We start from the raw sequence: 15,205 nt of genomic DNA, 5'->3' as shown, positions 1-15,205 counted from the left end.
TTACCTTCATGGGAGCTGGGAAAATAGGCTTCTCTTGAGGTTTTCAATCAAAACACATGCCTAATTAAAAATCTTAACTTTGATCTATCGTGCCAGCGTAGTACACACGTGTTAGTAATAAAATGACACTGGTTTAATATGGTCTATGATGCGTCAATTGCAAACGAGACAGAAAAAACATTTACGTGACAACATGCCAATGATTATTAAAGAATCAAACTACACGACAACAACATAACCGGCTTGTGTCGATAAACTTCTAAATGAGTCCGCTCTTAATGCGCACCTTCGTGTTTTAGTGTTGTTGTAAGTGTTTCAGCTAAGTCAGAATACAACAATGGGACGAACGGGTTTGACAAAGGTCATCAAAGCAGCAGCAAGTGAATGTGGTTGACTGACGTCATCACAACGCGACAAACAGTGTTTTCAGTTCCTCTCACTTTAGTCGTCCCCGTTGATAAGTTAAAGAACACTGGATATAGACAGTTAAAATTGGAGTTGAGCGTTTCTTCCCAGAATGGGCTGCAGTGGTGAAAGAGCGGACTGCCCGTGAACGTGTCATCGGTATGGCCGCTCAGAGCCTGCAGCAGCTCGTCTCCTCCGCCGCCTCTCTGCACTCAGACCGGGTAGCAGTGACCTATGACAGCGGCTCAGAGTCTGGAACCCCGGTATCCCTGAGGTACCGAGAACTAGAGGAACTGACGGGCGAGCTATCTGTGTCTCTGCGGGAGAAATGCTCCGGTTGTAACGGAGTGATAGGGCTGTACTGCGATGATGATTTGTTTGTACCTGTGTGGGTCCTGGGGTGAGTCCCTACTGTCAAAAATCCTAAGTTTAAAGTATATAACTGTTGAGGATGATAAAGTGCTTTCTTCTTGTTGTTGTCTGCAGGATCCTGAAGTCCCCTGCAGCTTATGTTCCCCTGGACCCTGAGGCTCCAGGTCTCCTCTCTTCCAGAGTCATAAAGCAGTGTGGACTCAAATTCTGTGCTGTGAAGGCTGACATGCTGCAGGTGGGATATTTCCACTTCATAAAATCTGAAGAGTTTTGACTCAAAGAAAAAGTGTCCCATTGCTCCAAAACCGCTTTTAAAATAGGACTTTCCTGTGTATTGTATCAAGTCAAATGACCCACCTTCATCTTAATGTTCTTTATGTTTTGTTTTTGCATTTTTTTTACCTAGTTTGGTCATAATTTAAGGTTGTTGTTTAGACTCTATGCGGGTGGGAGCACTATTAAAGGGGACATGTTTTACCCTTTTAAGACAAGTTTATATTGTTCTCATAGGTCATCAGAACATGCCTGTAAAGTTTATTACTGAAAAAACACTGTAGTACTGGATTTTTGCATGTCTAAAAACCCCTCTGTTTCAGCTCTGCTCAGAACAAGCTGTTTCTGTGTCTGTAGCTTTAAATGTTAATGAGCTGTCTGACTCCACCCCTGGATTGGGAATGGATTTTTCTGGGAATGGATTTTTCTGGTACTTGAGGGGATTGTGGACAGGACAGGGGCACATATTTAAGTTAGAAAAGCCTGGAAAAGTGATTTTTGCATAACACGCCCCCTTCAATTTTGGCAGTTATTTTAAATTCAGTGTTCGTCTTCATATTAGAATACCTTTTAGTTTTAGACACAGTCTAGTAATTTTTCAGATTACATTAAATTGAAATATGGCCGGCTGCAATTTACAAATCACAGAAGTTGCAGTAATTGTGTAATTTGAAATGTGTCAAAATAGCAGTTAAATACTTTTTTGCAGCAGCAGCAGAGATTTTATGCACATTATGCAACATTCAATACAATACAATAACTTTATCCCTGAAGGGAAATCCATTTGTCTGGAGTCTCATCTGTTTATGGTAGAAAAGTGTCAAGTGTAAATTTTTGGAGAATGGTTTTCAAAAATCTTCCCTTTCATGTTTTATGTACGATTTGTTTTAGTCAAAATGAGCAACATAAAAATGTTTATTTCCTTCAATAAATTAACTAGTATCAAATTTGCAGTAGGAGCAAAAATAAGTAGTTAATTCTATATAATATTGATGAAGCTTAGCATTAGACCACAGAAGTCATACCCCCAGCTGCGGTCAGCATATACTTCAGCTTCACTTCCTCCACCCCAGCTACCTCCTTTATAGATTTAAGCTTGTTGCTTCATCATATTTAGATTCATGCTACTATGGATTATTAATTGCTTCTGAAATAATTTCATTTTTTCTGATACACATTGTCATTTATGTATCCATCCATATGGGGGGTTTTTAACCATGCACTCCCTGGAAAGTCAAAGCACGCTGCTTGGTTAACCCAGGGAGCATCTTTAGTGCAGAGCCTTCCCAGCCAAGTAAAAATCTTTATATCCATTTTGCAATAAAAGGGTTAAATGAATGATGAGTTTTCTCGACTGAATGTAAGTTATAATATAGCACAATGTATTTCTTTATTTTGTTGAAAAATACGTAAGTTAAGAAACCGAATCATAATTGCATATGAAATCGCAATTTCAATATTGCAAAAAAAAAAATCACAATTACCAATGTCTTTCTCCTTCAGTGCATTTCTTGATGAAAGATGAAAACTTTTTTCCACAACTGTGGTCTCTTTCTGTGAACTTTTCTCTCAGTTTTTCTAGAACCTGTCTGTCGGCAGATGCACGCCAGCTCAAGTCTTAGATCTGAATCAGTATTACAATACAATACAGTACAATACAATACAATACAATTCAAGAACTTTATTTATCCCCGAAGGGAAATTCAATTGTCTGGGAGTCTCATCTGTTTACTATTTATTAATTTGCTGTTTGCTGTTTATTAATATCATTGATGAAGACTATGACCAAAGATATGAAGAAGACTAGACTAAGACTAGCAAGAAATAGATAATTGTTGTCAGTTTTTAGTGTAAGTTAGTCAAAGCCAGCCTTTTCCTTCTGTCCAGAGCCAAAGAAGAGCACCATGCTTGCAACACTCCCAAACATGTACTTGCTTGAATCAAACAAAACCAGACTCTGGGAGTCTGGGAGAGAAACAGTGACTCCTTTTGGACAAGGTTTGATTAGTGTGTTTTCAGTCTTTATACTATGGGATAAAACAGGCTAAGTCTTTGGTTAGGTTTACTTTAATAAAATAACGCTGTATTTCAAGAAACGAGCTCAGACCAGAGATGTACTTCTGTATTAATGTTTGCCATGTCTGCCCTGCGCTGGTTCGATGCATCGACTGTGCAGGCCAAGGTTATAATAGTTTTGGATTTTTCATTAGTTTTTATTTTCATTTTGTTTTCACTTTCTTTTTTCAATTTCAGTTTAGTTTTACTAGTTTTTACTGCTGGTTTGTTAATTTAGTTTAGTTTTTATTTTGCAAAAATGCTTTGTTTTAGTTTAGTTTATTAGTTTTAGTGTTAGTTTTAGTTTTTTATAGATATAGGGCTGAGTGAGCGTCATACATTTTTAAAAACATATTAAATAGGCTACTCTTCACTTATCATTTATTTAATAAATGATGGCGTTTGAATACAACTGCAGACATAAAACTACCACTGTGTGAAGTCTTAACCAATCAATTCAGGCAATTTTACTCTCTCAAGACTCTGATGTAGGTGCCAGTCAATCTGGATGTGTCAAAGACTAAAACTAAGGATATTTTTCTCTATTTTTATTTTATTTTAGTTAGTTTTGTAAGTTCACTATACAGTTTTAGTTAGTTTTCATTTTTTCGGTAAAGCTTAGTTTTGATTTATTTTCAGTTTATTAACATGATTTTTTAATTTTAGTTTTAGTTAATTATAATAACCTAGGTGCAGACCCTTAAAATGTATGCAACTTGGAAAAATGTTAATTTTATTGACTAAAGCTTTTAACTAGTTACATCAGTCAACTACATTTTTTTCACGAGGAGGACTAGATTAAGACTAGCTAGAAATAAAAATGGATCAAAAGTAAGGTCTGTTTTTGTCAAGTAGATTTATTGAGACTAAAATGTTAGAGCTGGACTGTTGGACATCCAAAATCCATCATATTTCTCCATTTTATGCATTTAAGATATGTCAGAATTTTCATCAGTACATTTTAATCCTAATGGTGCATTTATATGAGTGTTTTGAATTGATATTAATTTTACAGTTTGGCTGATTTAATCAGTTCAAAGAGAAAACGTGACTAAAAATAAAGACTAAAATGTAAGGACTTTTATTGATTAAATTTGGACTGTGAGAACTCAAGACTGAAAACTAAAGAACATTTCAATCTTACAACTGAATTCAAAATAACAGCCAAAATTCGCACTGCTCTGAAAAAAGCTGCCTGTTGTTGGATTCACTATGGACTAAATGTCAGTACATCAGACATTGACAAAAATCCAATATGGAGGATTCCTCCTGTTCACTCTACAGTAAATAAGAACATGCCGAATTTGTCAGCTTATTCTTCAGTGTTCAGTGTCACTTATGATTTTTATAATTTAAAAAAACGAATATTGCCTGCTGATTCAAAGCAGACTGATTACGTTGTGGAGAAAGAAAACGAAACATTAACAAAGTCTGTGAGGAACAAAAGGCTGTTCCTTCATGTTTTGATATTACACACGGGTTCTGATAATGTTTTGATATATTTGCTGTTTGATACTGTGGATATTGAAAATTGAATATCTAAATTCAGAAGTTTGGAGATTTTTTAACAAGCATTTATTATCACATATACACTAAAGCACTGAAAATGAGTAACATTGTGTACCTGTACTGATTTGCAGGTACCAGATATCGATACCGGTTCAAATGTGAAAGCTACCCATCCCTATCTCTGATGTCTTGGATTAATCTGAATATAAACATTTATTGTCTTTCCTCTCATGCAGAGATTTCAGACATCACTCAGCGAACATGTGTCCTTGGAGATTTGTGCTGAGTTCCCAAAGTTCAAACTAATGTTGGTGAAAATGGAGACGCTGCCGCTCTCTGAGAACAGACGAGGGCTTGATCTTCCCCGAGCTCAGACAGCAGGGGGCGCTGCTGCTGAGCTAGAGGGGCATGGACATGCAGACTTGGCATATGTACTTCACACATCTGGAACCACTGGAGTCCCAAAGACTGTGAGAGTGCCCCACAGGTGTATCCTCCCCAACATCCTGCACCTGAGGTGAGTGGAAGCTCTGAACATGCACTGCTTCTGACTGGTGTTTCACAGATCCTCTTCTGACCTGCAGCTCTGTCTCCTCAGATCTTTGTTCCAGATGAGCTCAGGCGACGTTGTTCTTCTTGCCTCACCGTTAACGTTTGATCCCTCTGTGGTGGACTTGTTCCTGGCCTTGTCATCCGGGGCTCAGCTCTTAATCGTCCCAGCTGTGATGAAGAAGATGCCTCGGCGTCTGGCTCAGCTGCTGTTCACACGTCACAAAACAACAGTCATGCAGGCAGGTGATCAGGAAGTAATTCCTCCTCTCTAAAAGCCGTGATTCATGCACCTCTAAAAATGTCCAGAGAGGCCGTCCTGCTAGAGATGCACCGATTTTCAGAACCTGGACTGATACTGACAGCAATGTTGAACTCCTCTCGTCTCCTCAGGTCACTCCGACGCTCCTCATCCGTTTCGGGCAGCGTATCCTCAAAGAGGAGGTGTTGTCGGCCGGCTCCTCGCTGCGGGTTCTGGCTCTCGGAGGAGAAGCGTGCCCTTCAGCGGCTCTGCTGAGGAGCTGGAGACATGAGGAGAACAAAACTCAAATTTACAACATCTACGGCATCACTGAGGTGTCCTGCTGGGCCTGTGTTTATGAAATACCAATGTCTGTGCTGCAGTCAGACAGCCTGTGAGTACTCATGATGATAAAGAGTCTAGTATCTTTAAAAGACAGTCATGTATGTATGTTTCATCTGTAAATACTACTAATAATATGACATCAATGTGTGTTCATGACATCAGTGCCATCACATTGCTCTATTTCTATGGATAATGACATTTCTGTCTTTTAGCTCATTGTCCTCGGTGCCTCTTGGTACTCCTCTGACGGACACGCTGGTGGAGGTCCGGGATGAAGACAGCTGTGTTGTTACAGAAGGAGAAGGACAGGTCTTTATAGGTAAGAAGAGCTCAACATTACAGACGTGTGTACAGAAAACCTTGACATGACCCCCTCTGCTCTGGTGAAGGTGGGGAGGACAGGGTGTGTCTCCTTGACGGTGAAGACGCTGTCGTCCCCGGGACGATGAGAGCGACAGGAGATTGGGTGAGCGTTAGAGACAATCAGATGTTTTACCTGGGTCGCAGAGACCGGCTGATTAAACGCCATGGGAAACGAGTGAACCTGGATGATTTGCAGCAGGTAAGATGCTGTTATAATGTTATTTATAGAGGATGTATTCAAAGAAGAGGGAAGGTCTTGAAACTGAAAAAATGACTTTAGAATCCACATCAGAGTGTGAATGTTTGGGGTTTCCTCTTGATTAGTTTCTGATTTATGAAGCTGGAATTAAACTTTAAGCTGCAGAGCTTTAAGTCCTGCTGTTAGCAAGTAACACATTTGTTAGACTTAGTATACATGCTGTATGATGCCTGTGTAAAACACTATTAAAATTAGTAAAAGAAAGTTGGGACGCTGTGTAAAAAAAAATAACAAATAAACAAAGTCAATAATTATCTAATCTCAATAATCCATATTTTATTCACACAAGAACATAAACAACATTTCAGATGCTGAAAATGAGACATTTTACCACCAGCAACACATCTCAAAAAAGTAGGGACAGGGCCTGTTTACCATTGTGTACCATCCCCTCTTCTTTAAAGGGATACTTAAACATTTTGGCAAATTCGTCCATTGCCGTAATTTCTATAGTCTTAGTAATAGGTTCATTACCTTCAGTTGTCGTGCAAGCTGTTTTTGGATCGGCGCTGCCGAGTTTGGACCTGCTGTGCCAACTCAATGTAAACAGACGGTATTCCAGCTTTCCCTCATTAAACTCATCAAATACACAATCCAACAACTCCAAAACGCTCTCGTCGACAAGTTGTGACCTGCACATTCAACACGCTATGAAATAATCATGGAGCATTATGAGACGGAGATGTTTTAAAGCTACATGCAAAGCCGGAACTACACTCCAGACATGGCTGCTGCACTGTGTCACTCCGCCCAGTGGTTTACTCAAGAAATAGTCCCGAGTATTTGCTTCATGCGTCGTAATGTTACTGTTGTTTTTCTTCGATTTGATTTGGCCAAACGTTTAAGTGATGGCCGATCACGATCATTCAGGATTGTTTTCTGTCCACATTTCTTCCTGGAAGACGATGGTTCCCCACTATCCTTCCAGTTTTTAATAATGCGTTGGACAGTTCTTAACCCAATTTTAGTAGTTTCTGCAATCTCCTTAGATGTTTTCTCCACTTGATGCATGCCAATGATTCGACCCTTCTTAAACAGACTAACATCTTTTTCACGTCCACAGGATGTGTCTTTCGACATGGTTGTTTAAGAAATGAGAAGTTACTCATTGCATCAGCTGGGGTTAAATAACTTGTTGCCAGCTGAAAGATAATCGCCCATGCAGTAATTATCCAATAGGAGGCTCGTACCTATTTGCTTAGTTAAATCCAGGTGGTGACTTTTTTTTTGGCCAGGCAGTGTATTTACCTACATTAAAATAGTCGTACTAACTTTAATATCCTCTTTGTGGGTAAATGAAAGTGCTCCCCCCCCCAAAAAAAAAATCCTGATATATTTTTGATTGTGGCCCCCACTGGAAAAAGTTGGGACAACCCTGCTATATGTGGTTTAGCATCTTCTATCTGAAACAGTCAAGGCATTCCCTGACAGAGACGTTGTCCTGATGGGAGCGTTTGTTGCTCTAAAACCTCTCTCTACTTTCCAGCATTGATAGTTCCTTTCCAGATGTTAGCGCTGCCCACGCCATAGGTACTAATGCAACCCTATACCATCAGAGATGCAGGCTTTAGAACTGAGCCAGGAGAACAAGCTTTGATGTCTTGGACTGGAAAAGCCTAGTTTCTGTTTAACAGAAGGGAGGTTTTAACATTTCATCTCTTCCCTCCAGCTCATCCAGACTCTTCCTCAGGTGGAGGCGTGCGCTGTGAGCCTGAATGGAGGCTCTCGACTGCTCGCCTTCGTGGTGGCGTCCACACCTGGACAGCAGACCGAGCAGGAACAAGTGGAGCACTCGGGTCAGGAACGCCTCGTCTCTGCTGCAGAAGGGGACTTGAGCAAACTGATCCTGGACCAACTGTCTCTGCTGCTGCCGCCTCACAGCGTCCCTGACTCGTTGCTCCTGGTCCCGGCTTTAAGCTTGACCCCTCATGGTGAGAATACATTTTAAAAATCCTGTCTTTTAAAGATTCAAAGAATGTTTTTCACACTTTCATTGGTGTGTGTCTGGACTTCTGTGTGTCTTACGCTCTCTCCTGTTTTGTTGTTTCAAAATGAACGCACCGATTTTACTGGAATTTTTTGTTCTCTTTTTGCGTGTTTTCCTGCAGGCAAAGTGGACATGAAGGAACTTTTAAAAATATACAAAAGACAGAGACGATGTTTAGAGTCATCACAGGGAGATTTCAACAAACTTAGGCAAACTCTCCAGGCTTTATGGAAGGTATGCCCTCTTTTCCATGACAGAAATCCTCCTTTAAACTCTTCTTGTTTTAATTTTTAACCTAAATATCTGCAGAAAACCCTGGGTCTGGCTAATGATGCCGCCATCAACGAGGAATCAAACTTTCTTCTGAGTGGCGGAGACTCCTTGAAGGCCGTACACTTCCATGAGGACATCCTGGCCACAGTAGGAGCTTCCTCGCCAGAGCTGCTGGAGGTCATACTGGATGGGACTTTCTCTGACGTCCTTCACCACATTGGGAGGTTGACACTGACGCTGCCAGTCCAGAGCAAGATGTCAGCTCTGACAGAGGTGAAGAAACGGCGTGCCGAAGCTCCCTCTGCAGTGCCTGTGAAGAGAGAACATGCAGAGCAGCAACAGGAGGAGAGGAGATGTTTTATAGTGGTAGAACGAGCAGGAACAGTGATGGCAGTCAGAAATACAGAGACAGAAATGAACCCTATAGAAGGAAAGGATTTCTGTAAAAGAGACGGAGCTCTGGATCTCAGTCTGAGCTGGTCTTCAGACACGGGTAGATGTGTGGATGCTTCTCCAATGCTCCTGGTAGAGAACAGAACAAAAACAACAGTGTTCATCGGCTCTCACTCTCACAGGATCCAGGCGTTAGACCTGACCACAGGGAGTCTCCTGTGGGAGCGAGTCCTGGGTGGGAGAATAGAAGCCTCAGCCGCAGTGTCCCGCTGCGGGACTCTTGTGGGTCTCGGTGAGTAAGGTTTCTCTGAACATTTACAGAAATATCAGGCTTTGTTTGACTATATTCCTGTCCAGGTTGTTACGACGGCTGCGTTTATTTTCTCTGTGCTGCTTCTGGAGAGACTCGGTGGGCATTCGAGACGGGGGACGCTGTGAAGAGCTGCCCCACCGTGGACCTACTCACCGGTTTGATAATGGTGGGATCACATGATGGGCATGTGTACGCCCTGAACCCTGAGGTGAGCTGTAGCTTAGTAAAAGTGGTTTCACATTAGTGAACTGGGCCGGGATCCACTAGACCCCAAAGTCTGTGTCATTTCTCCAGTAAGAACTAGAACTGCTCGATTATAGCAAAAATCCTGATCACAGATTTTTTGATGATGATATAAATATTATGATTATTGAATGTGACTACTCTGGGCACACAGATAGTTGGCAAACCAAGGTGCTGGTCGCTAGAGATGCCAACAGACAGAGGACATGTAAACTGGGATCTACACTGTCAAACTACTTTGACAAATCAATGAAAGGGCTGCAGTGTTTTTTACTTTGTTTGGAGCAAGTCGAAGGCATCAGATTAAGACAATGTGCATACACCACATTCCAAATGATTATGAAAATGATATTCTTCTCAGATTTTCCTAAATAGCCGATGCAAATGACAGTCAAGTCATCAACGGTTAGAGTATAATTCAAATTTTAATGAACAAACCTCCCAATGATAACTTCTTTTTTTTAATAGAAACACTCAAAATGCACTGTTCCACATTACTATGCACAACATAGTTTCAGAACATTTTATAGGTTGTAAAGAACTGAAAATGTCATTTGTAAAATTTGCAGCTTTAGGAGGTCATATTTACCGAAATCAAAGCTATTTCCATTAAAAACATCTTCACAGGCCAAGTTCCATGTTAACATAGGAGCCCTTCTTTGATATCACCTTCACTATTCTTGCATCCGTTGAACTTGTGAGTTTTTGGAGAGTTTCTGCTTGAATTTCTTTGCAGGATGTCAGAATATCCTCCCAGAGCTGCCGTTTTGATGTGAACTGCCTCCCACCCTCATAGATCTTTAGCTTGAGGATGCTCCAAAGGTTCTCAGTAGGGTTGAGGTCAGGGGAGGATGGGGCCACAGCATGAGTTTCTCTCCTTTTATGCCCATAGCAGCCAATGACACAGAGGGATTCTTTGCAGCATGAGATGGAGCATTGTTATGCATATAGATAATTTTGCTACAGAAGACAGTTTTTCTTCTTGTACCATGGAAGAAAGTGGTCAGTCAGAAACTCTCTATACTTTGCCAAGGTCATTTTCACACCTTCAGGGACCCTAAAGGGGCCTACCAGCTCTCTCCCTATGATTCTGGCCCAAATCATGACTCCGCCCCCTCCTTTGATGCCACAGCCTTGTTGGGACATGGTGGCCATCCACCAACCATCCACTACTCCTCCATCTGGACCATCCAGGGTTGCACGGCACTCATCAGTCAACAAGACTGTTTGAAAATGAGTCTTCATGTATTTCTGGATCCACTGCAACCATTTCTGCTTGTGAGCATTGGTTGGGGGGGCTGAATAGTAGGTTTATACACGACTGCAAGCCTCTGGAGGATCCTACACCCTGAGGTTGGTGGGACTCCAGAGGCACCAGCAGCTTCAAATACCTGTTTGCTGCTTTGTAATGACATTTTAGCAGCTGCTCTCTTAATCCCATGAATTTGTCTGTCAGAAACCTTCCTCATTGTGCCTTTATCTGCACGAACCCGTCTGTGCTCTGAATTAATGTATATAAATGTTAGTATTTAATTCCTCCTGTGGTCCAGTGATTCTCCTGTCTGAATTAAAGCATGATGATGAAGATGTTTCACATTTATCTGCTGCATGTAGTCGAAGCGTTGTTTCTGGAAACGTCACTGTGGAGGTGGCGCCGTGTTCTCCTCTCCACTGCTCCTCTCCTCGGTCAGACGGCTGTTTGTGGCATCCCTTGGAGGTCGTCTGCTCTGTCTCAATGCTGTGAGTGCTAAAACCTCCCTCAGCAATCAATCAGTCATTTTGTCCACATTTAAATCCCTCTGTTGTGTCTGTTTTTGGCGTCAGGACAGCGGTGAGGAGCTGTGGTCTATCTCTAGAGGCGTCCCGTTCTTCTCTTCGCCAAACGCCTCCTCTGGTCACGTTCTCATCGGCTCAGTGGATGGAAGCATCTGCTGCTACAGCGAGGAGGGAAAACTGGTGAGAAATACCAAATGAATTTCTCCTCTGTGAACAGACACCCCCACTCCAAAACCTTGATATGGAGTGAATTTTGTGTCAAAAAGGTTGAAAATTAACTTCATTATCAAACAAAAATAAACATTTGAAGACAAAAAAGGGGGTCCAAGCCAAAAAACGTTTACATCAAGAGTACAATGTTGACTTTTTTGCAAATTGTTCATAATTCAGTAGTTATGTGTTATTCCTGAAAATAAGAATTTTTTTTTAAAATCAAACAGGACAGACGTCAAAAAATAGGAAATTCATGGGGAGACAAATCCAGGTCCACTGAGTGACATCCATATACTCTATCACTGATCAACTGAGTTGATCATACGTAGGTCTATTCATACAAAACGAGGACGATTAAAAACACTAGTCCGTTTCCTTCTTAAATTTACCAGATGTGAACTCGACGACTTCCTGAACACCCAGAGTGACTGAGATGTCACTCAAAAACTTGTTGGCCAATAGGGATGCACCCCAGAAAAGCCTGCCCACATGTTTTTTGCTTGGACCCCCTTTTCTTTTCTTCAAATTTTCATTTTTGTTTGATACCCAAGAAGTTTTGTTTGATTCTTTCTGACATGAAATTCATTCCATTCCTCAAAGACACACCAGAAGCCTTAAAGGGGATATATTATGCAAAAATTACTTTTCTAGGCTATTCTAAAAAAAGAATATGCCCCTGGCCAATCCCCTCAAGTACCAGAAAAATCCATTCCCTCCCTCTCTTTCTTTCTCCACCTTTTAGAAAATGTGTGCTGAAACAAGCCGTTCTCAGATTTTCCCCTCATGATATCATGTGGGGACTTAGCCCCGCCCCCAGCTTCGGTTGGCCCTCCCTGTTTGGAAGAAAGTTTCATCCTCCTGTTTCTTGTCTGAGAGGAGGTTAAGGAAATCCACATCCATTTAGCCACATCCATTTCCTGAGAGGGGTGGAGTCAGACAGCTCGTTAACATTTAAAGCTATAGACACAGAAACAGCTCATTCTGAGCAGGGCTGAAACAGAGGAGTTTTTAGACATACAAAAATCCAATACTGTAGTGTTTTTTCTGCAGTAAACTTCACAGGCATGTTTTGGGGACCTCTGAGACCGATATAAACTTGTCTTAAAAGGTTTAAAATATGTCCCATTTAATGCAGCAGCGTTTCTACTGTTTCCAGCTCAGAGTGCAGCAGTTCTCAGGACTCCTAGTCCATTTTGGGTCTGATTGCAGGCATGCTTCATTGTTGCCAGCTTTCTCTCCTCTACTGTCACCATCAGTAAACTGAAGTGAGATTTAAAGGAGTACAGCCTCTTGATTCTCAATTCTCTGCAGGTCTGGCGGTTTCTAACAGAAGGACCTGTCTTCTCGTCTCCGTGTTTCACTCCCGACCAGCAGAGCGTCCTCTGTGGCTCACATGACGGCCGTTTGTACTGTTTGAACCGTGCTGACGGCTCTTTAGTTTGGACCTTTCAGACCACGGGGAAGGTTTACTCCAGTCCATTTGTGTTTGATGGCTCTGTGGTGGGATGGAGCGGGCCGCTGGTGGCTTTAGCCTCCACTGACGGAGCTGTGTGGATCCTGGATGGAGAAGATGGACGGATGCTGACCAAGTTCACTCTTCCTGGAGAGCTGTTTTCATCCCCTGTGGTGTGGGGACGGTCCCTGGTTATCGGGTGTCGTAATGACTTTGTGTATTGTTTACAGCTCACAGTGAAAGAAGAAGCATTAAAGTGATTTTATATTAAACACCGACTTCCTGTTTTTGTCATGGAGAGCAGAGGCTTAATTAACGCTCATGAGTAATTCTGAAACTATTAGAGGTCCAAATATTGCTTTAAACAGGCATAAGATGGTTGCATTGGTTTCCTGAACAGTCCTCACACAGGCAGTGTCTCATGAAGGTGTTTGTGTCGTCTTTCCTGCTGCTGTTGAGGAGGCTAATGAGTAAAGTAGTGACTCTTTATAAACCCGCTACTTTATACTAATCATGCCACCAAAGCTGTACACTCGTCTACAAATTAATTCAGTTAAGAAGGGGAAAGGTGTGAGACTTCACCTTAGCAGCCATCTTGGTCACGTCTTCACCGCTCCATCCTAACATTTTTATAAAACTCTACTGTATGAAGTTGATGTGACCCATTGAAATGGGAAAATTTCCTCCCCTGTATAATCTCACAGATAAGGTCTTCTTAGAGTTTAGGTACTCTTTCACACTGGTCACAATGAAACCAGATTAATCTCAGACAAAAGTGAAATATTTCAAGACTTCTTATGTTTATATGTTGATGATTACGGCTCACAAAAATCTCCAATCATGTTTCAAGACTTTCTAGTAACTCTCCCATGCTGTGAATCTCATTTGATGAAGTGAAACCATTTAGCTACTCTGATGAGTGAAAACTTTAGCTAAGCTTTTATTAAAATGTTTTTTTGTTTTATTTTATCGGGATGCAAACAGAGTCCGTACAAGGAGGAGACAGAGGTTTAGCAAAACTTGGCTCATCTTACCCCACTCTCCCCTATACTTGGAAAATGAACCCATTATTTTCACAGATTTCTCACCCTCTGCCCATCCCTGTAGTCCTTTAGTACCCCAGTTTGTCTTTGTGTTATCCCAGCTAAACAGATCATTACCAGTATGCTTCCTCAGTTACTGACTGATTAATACACGGTTAGTGCTATTCCCTTCCAGATCCAATAGGTGGCGAGCTTACGCTGTTCATTCCCTCCCGTTCCCTTCTTCCTTCAACAGTCTTGTTTTTGCCCAGATTTGCTCCAGAACCTTCAGCTCTACTTCTGTCCTCACTGGAGCTTTTCACCCTCACTACATGGAGAGCATCGCAGAGAAAATATTTCATTTCAACTTTGGCTGATCTACAATATTTTCATCAATGACCATTTCAAATGAAAACTGACCTGCACTAAATCTAACCAGTAAAGCTGTGTACTTAGAATAACTTCTTTAAGTCTCTCTAGGCATTCTCCCATGCTGTAAATCTCATTTGATGAAGTGAAAGCATTTAACTGCTCTGAGAGTGAAAACTTTAGCTAAGCTTTTATTAAAATGTTTTGGGTTTTTTGTCATCAGGACGCAAACGGAGTCCGTACAAGGAGGAGACAGAGGCGATGAAACCAGAGAAAAAGGAGACGGATGTGTGAAAATTTGAGTCCAAAACCCTCAAATTCTGACATTATAGAGCACTGAATAGTGATTACAGTTGCATCTAAAAAATCAGAATATCATGAAAAAGCTGTGATTTAATTCAGGAAGAGAAACTTCCAGATACTCTGGACTCATCCCATACAGAGTGAAATATTTCTAATGTTTATTCTTGATAGTGGCTTAAAGCTCATATTTTCATTTATTAGAATATCACTAAACATCAGTCCAATAAAAGGATTTATAACACAGAAATGTTAACCCTCTGGAAAATTCTGCTTATTTATCACTCAGTGTTTGGAGCTCCTTTTACACAAATTCCTGCATCTCTGCTTGTATCGTGGAGGCGATCAGTCCGTGGTCCTGCTGGGGTGTTATGAAGCCCAGGTTGCTCTGATCGCAGCCCTCAGCTGGTCTGGATTGTGAGTCTGGGGTCTCTCATCTTCCTCAGAGATTCTCTACAGGGTTCAGCTGGCCAGTCACACACAGTAATATCA

At 41.4% G+C, this 15,205-nt stretch overlaps 1 protein-coding gene across 1 annotated transcript; it reads left to right on the top strand.

The window, feature by feature from the left end:
* The first annotated feature begins 401 nt into the window (after window positions 1-401).
* On the top strand, window positions 402-13,294 carry aasdh (aminoadipate-semialdehyde dehydrogenase). The gene is made up of 14 exons (XM_041790669.1): window positions 402-805; window positions 892-1,012; window positions 4,851-5,131; window positions 5,213-5,405; window positions 5,557-5,798; window positions 5,962-6,068; window positions 6,139-6,311; window positions 8,041-8,302; window positions 8,480-8,592; window positions 8,668-9,316; window positions 9,382-9,545; window positions 11,195-11,320; window positions 11,405-11,536; window positions 12,881-13,294. The coding sequence occupies exons 1-14, from the start codon at window positions 567-569 to the stop codon at window positions 13,280-13,282; spliced, it is 3,204 nt and encodes a 1,067-aa protein (XP_041646603.1). The 5' UTR covers window positions 402-566; the 3' UTR covers window positions 13,283-13,294.
* Window positions 13,295-15,205: the final 1,911 nt, after the last annotated feature.

This window comes from Cheilinus undulatus, linkage group 7 (assembly GCF_018320785.1).
Source record: "Cheilinus undulatus linkage group 7, ASM1832078v1, whole genome shotgun sequence".
Lineage (NCBI taxonomy): Eukaryota > Metazoa > Chordata > Actinopteri > Labriformes > Labridae > Cheilinus > Cheilinus undulatus.
The sequence above is the reverse complement of the archived record's forward strand: the minus strand, read 5'-3'. Positions and strand labels throughout refer to the sequence as shown.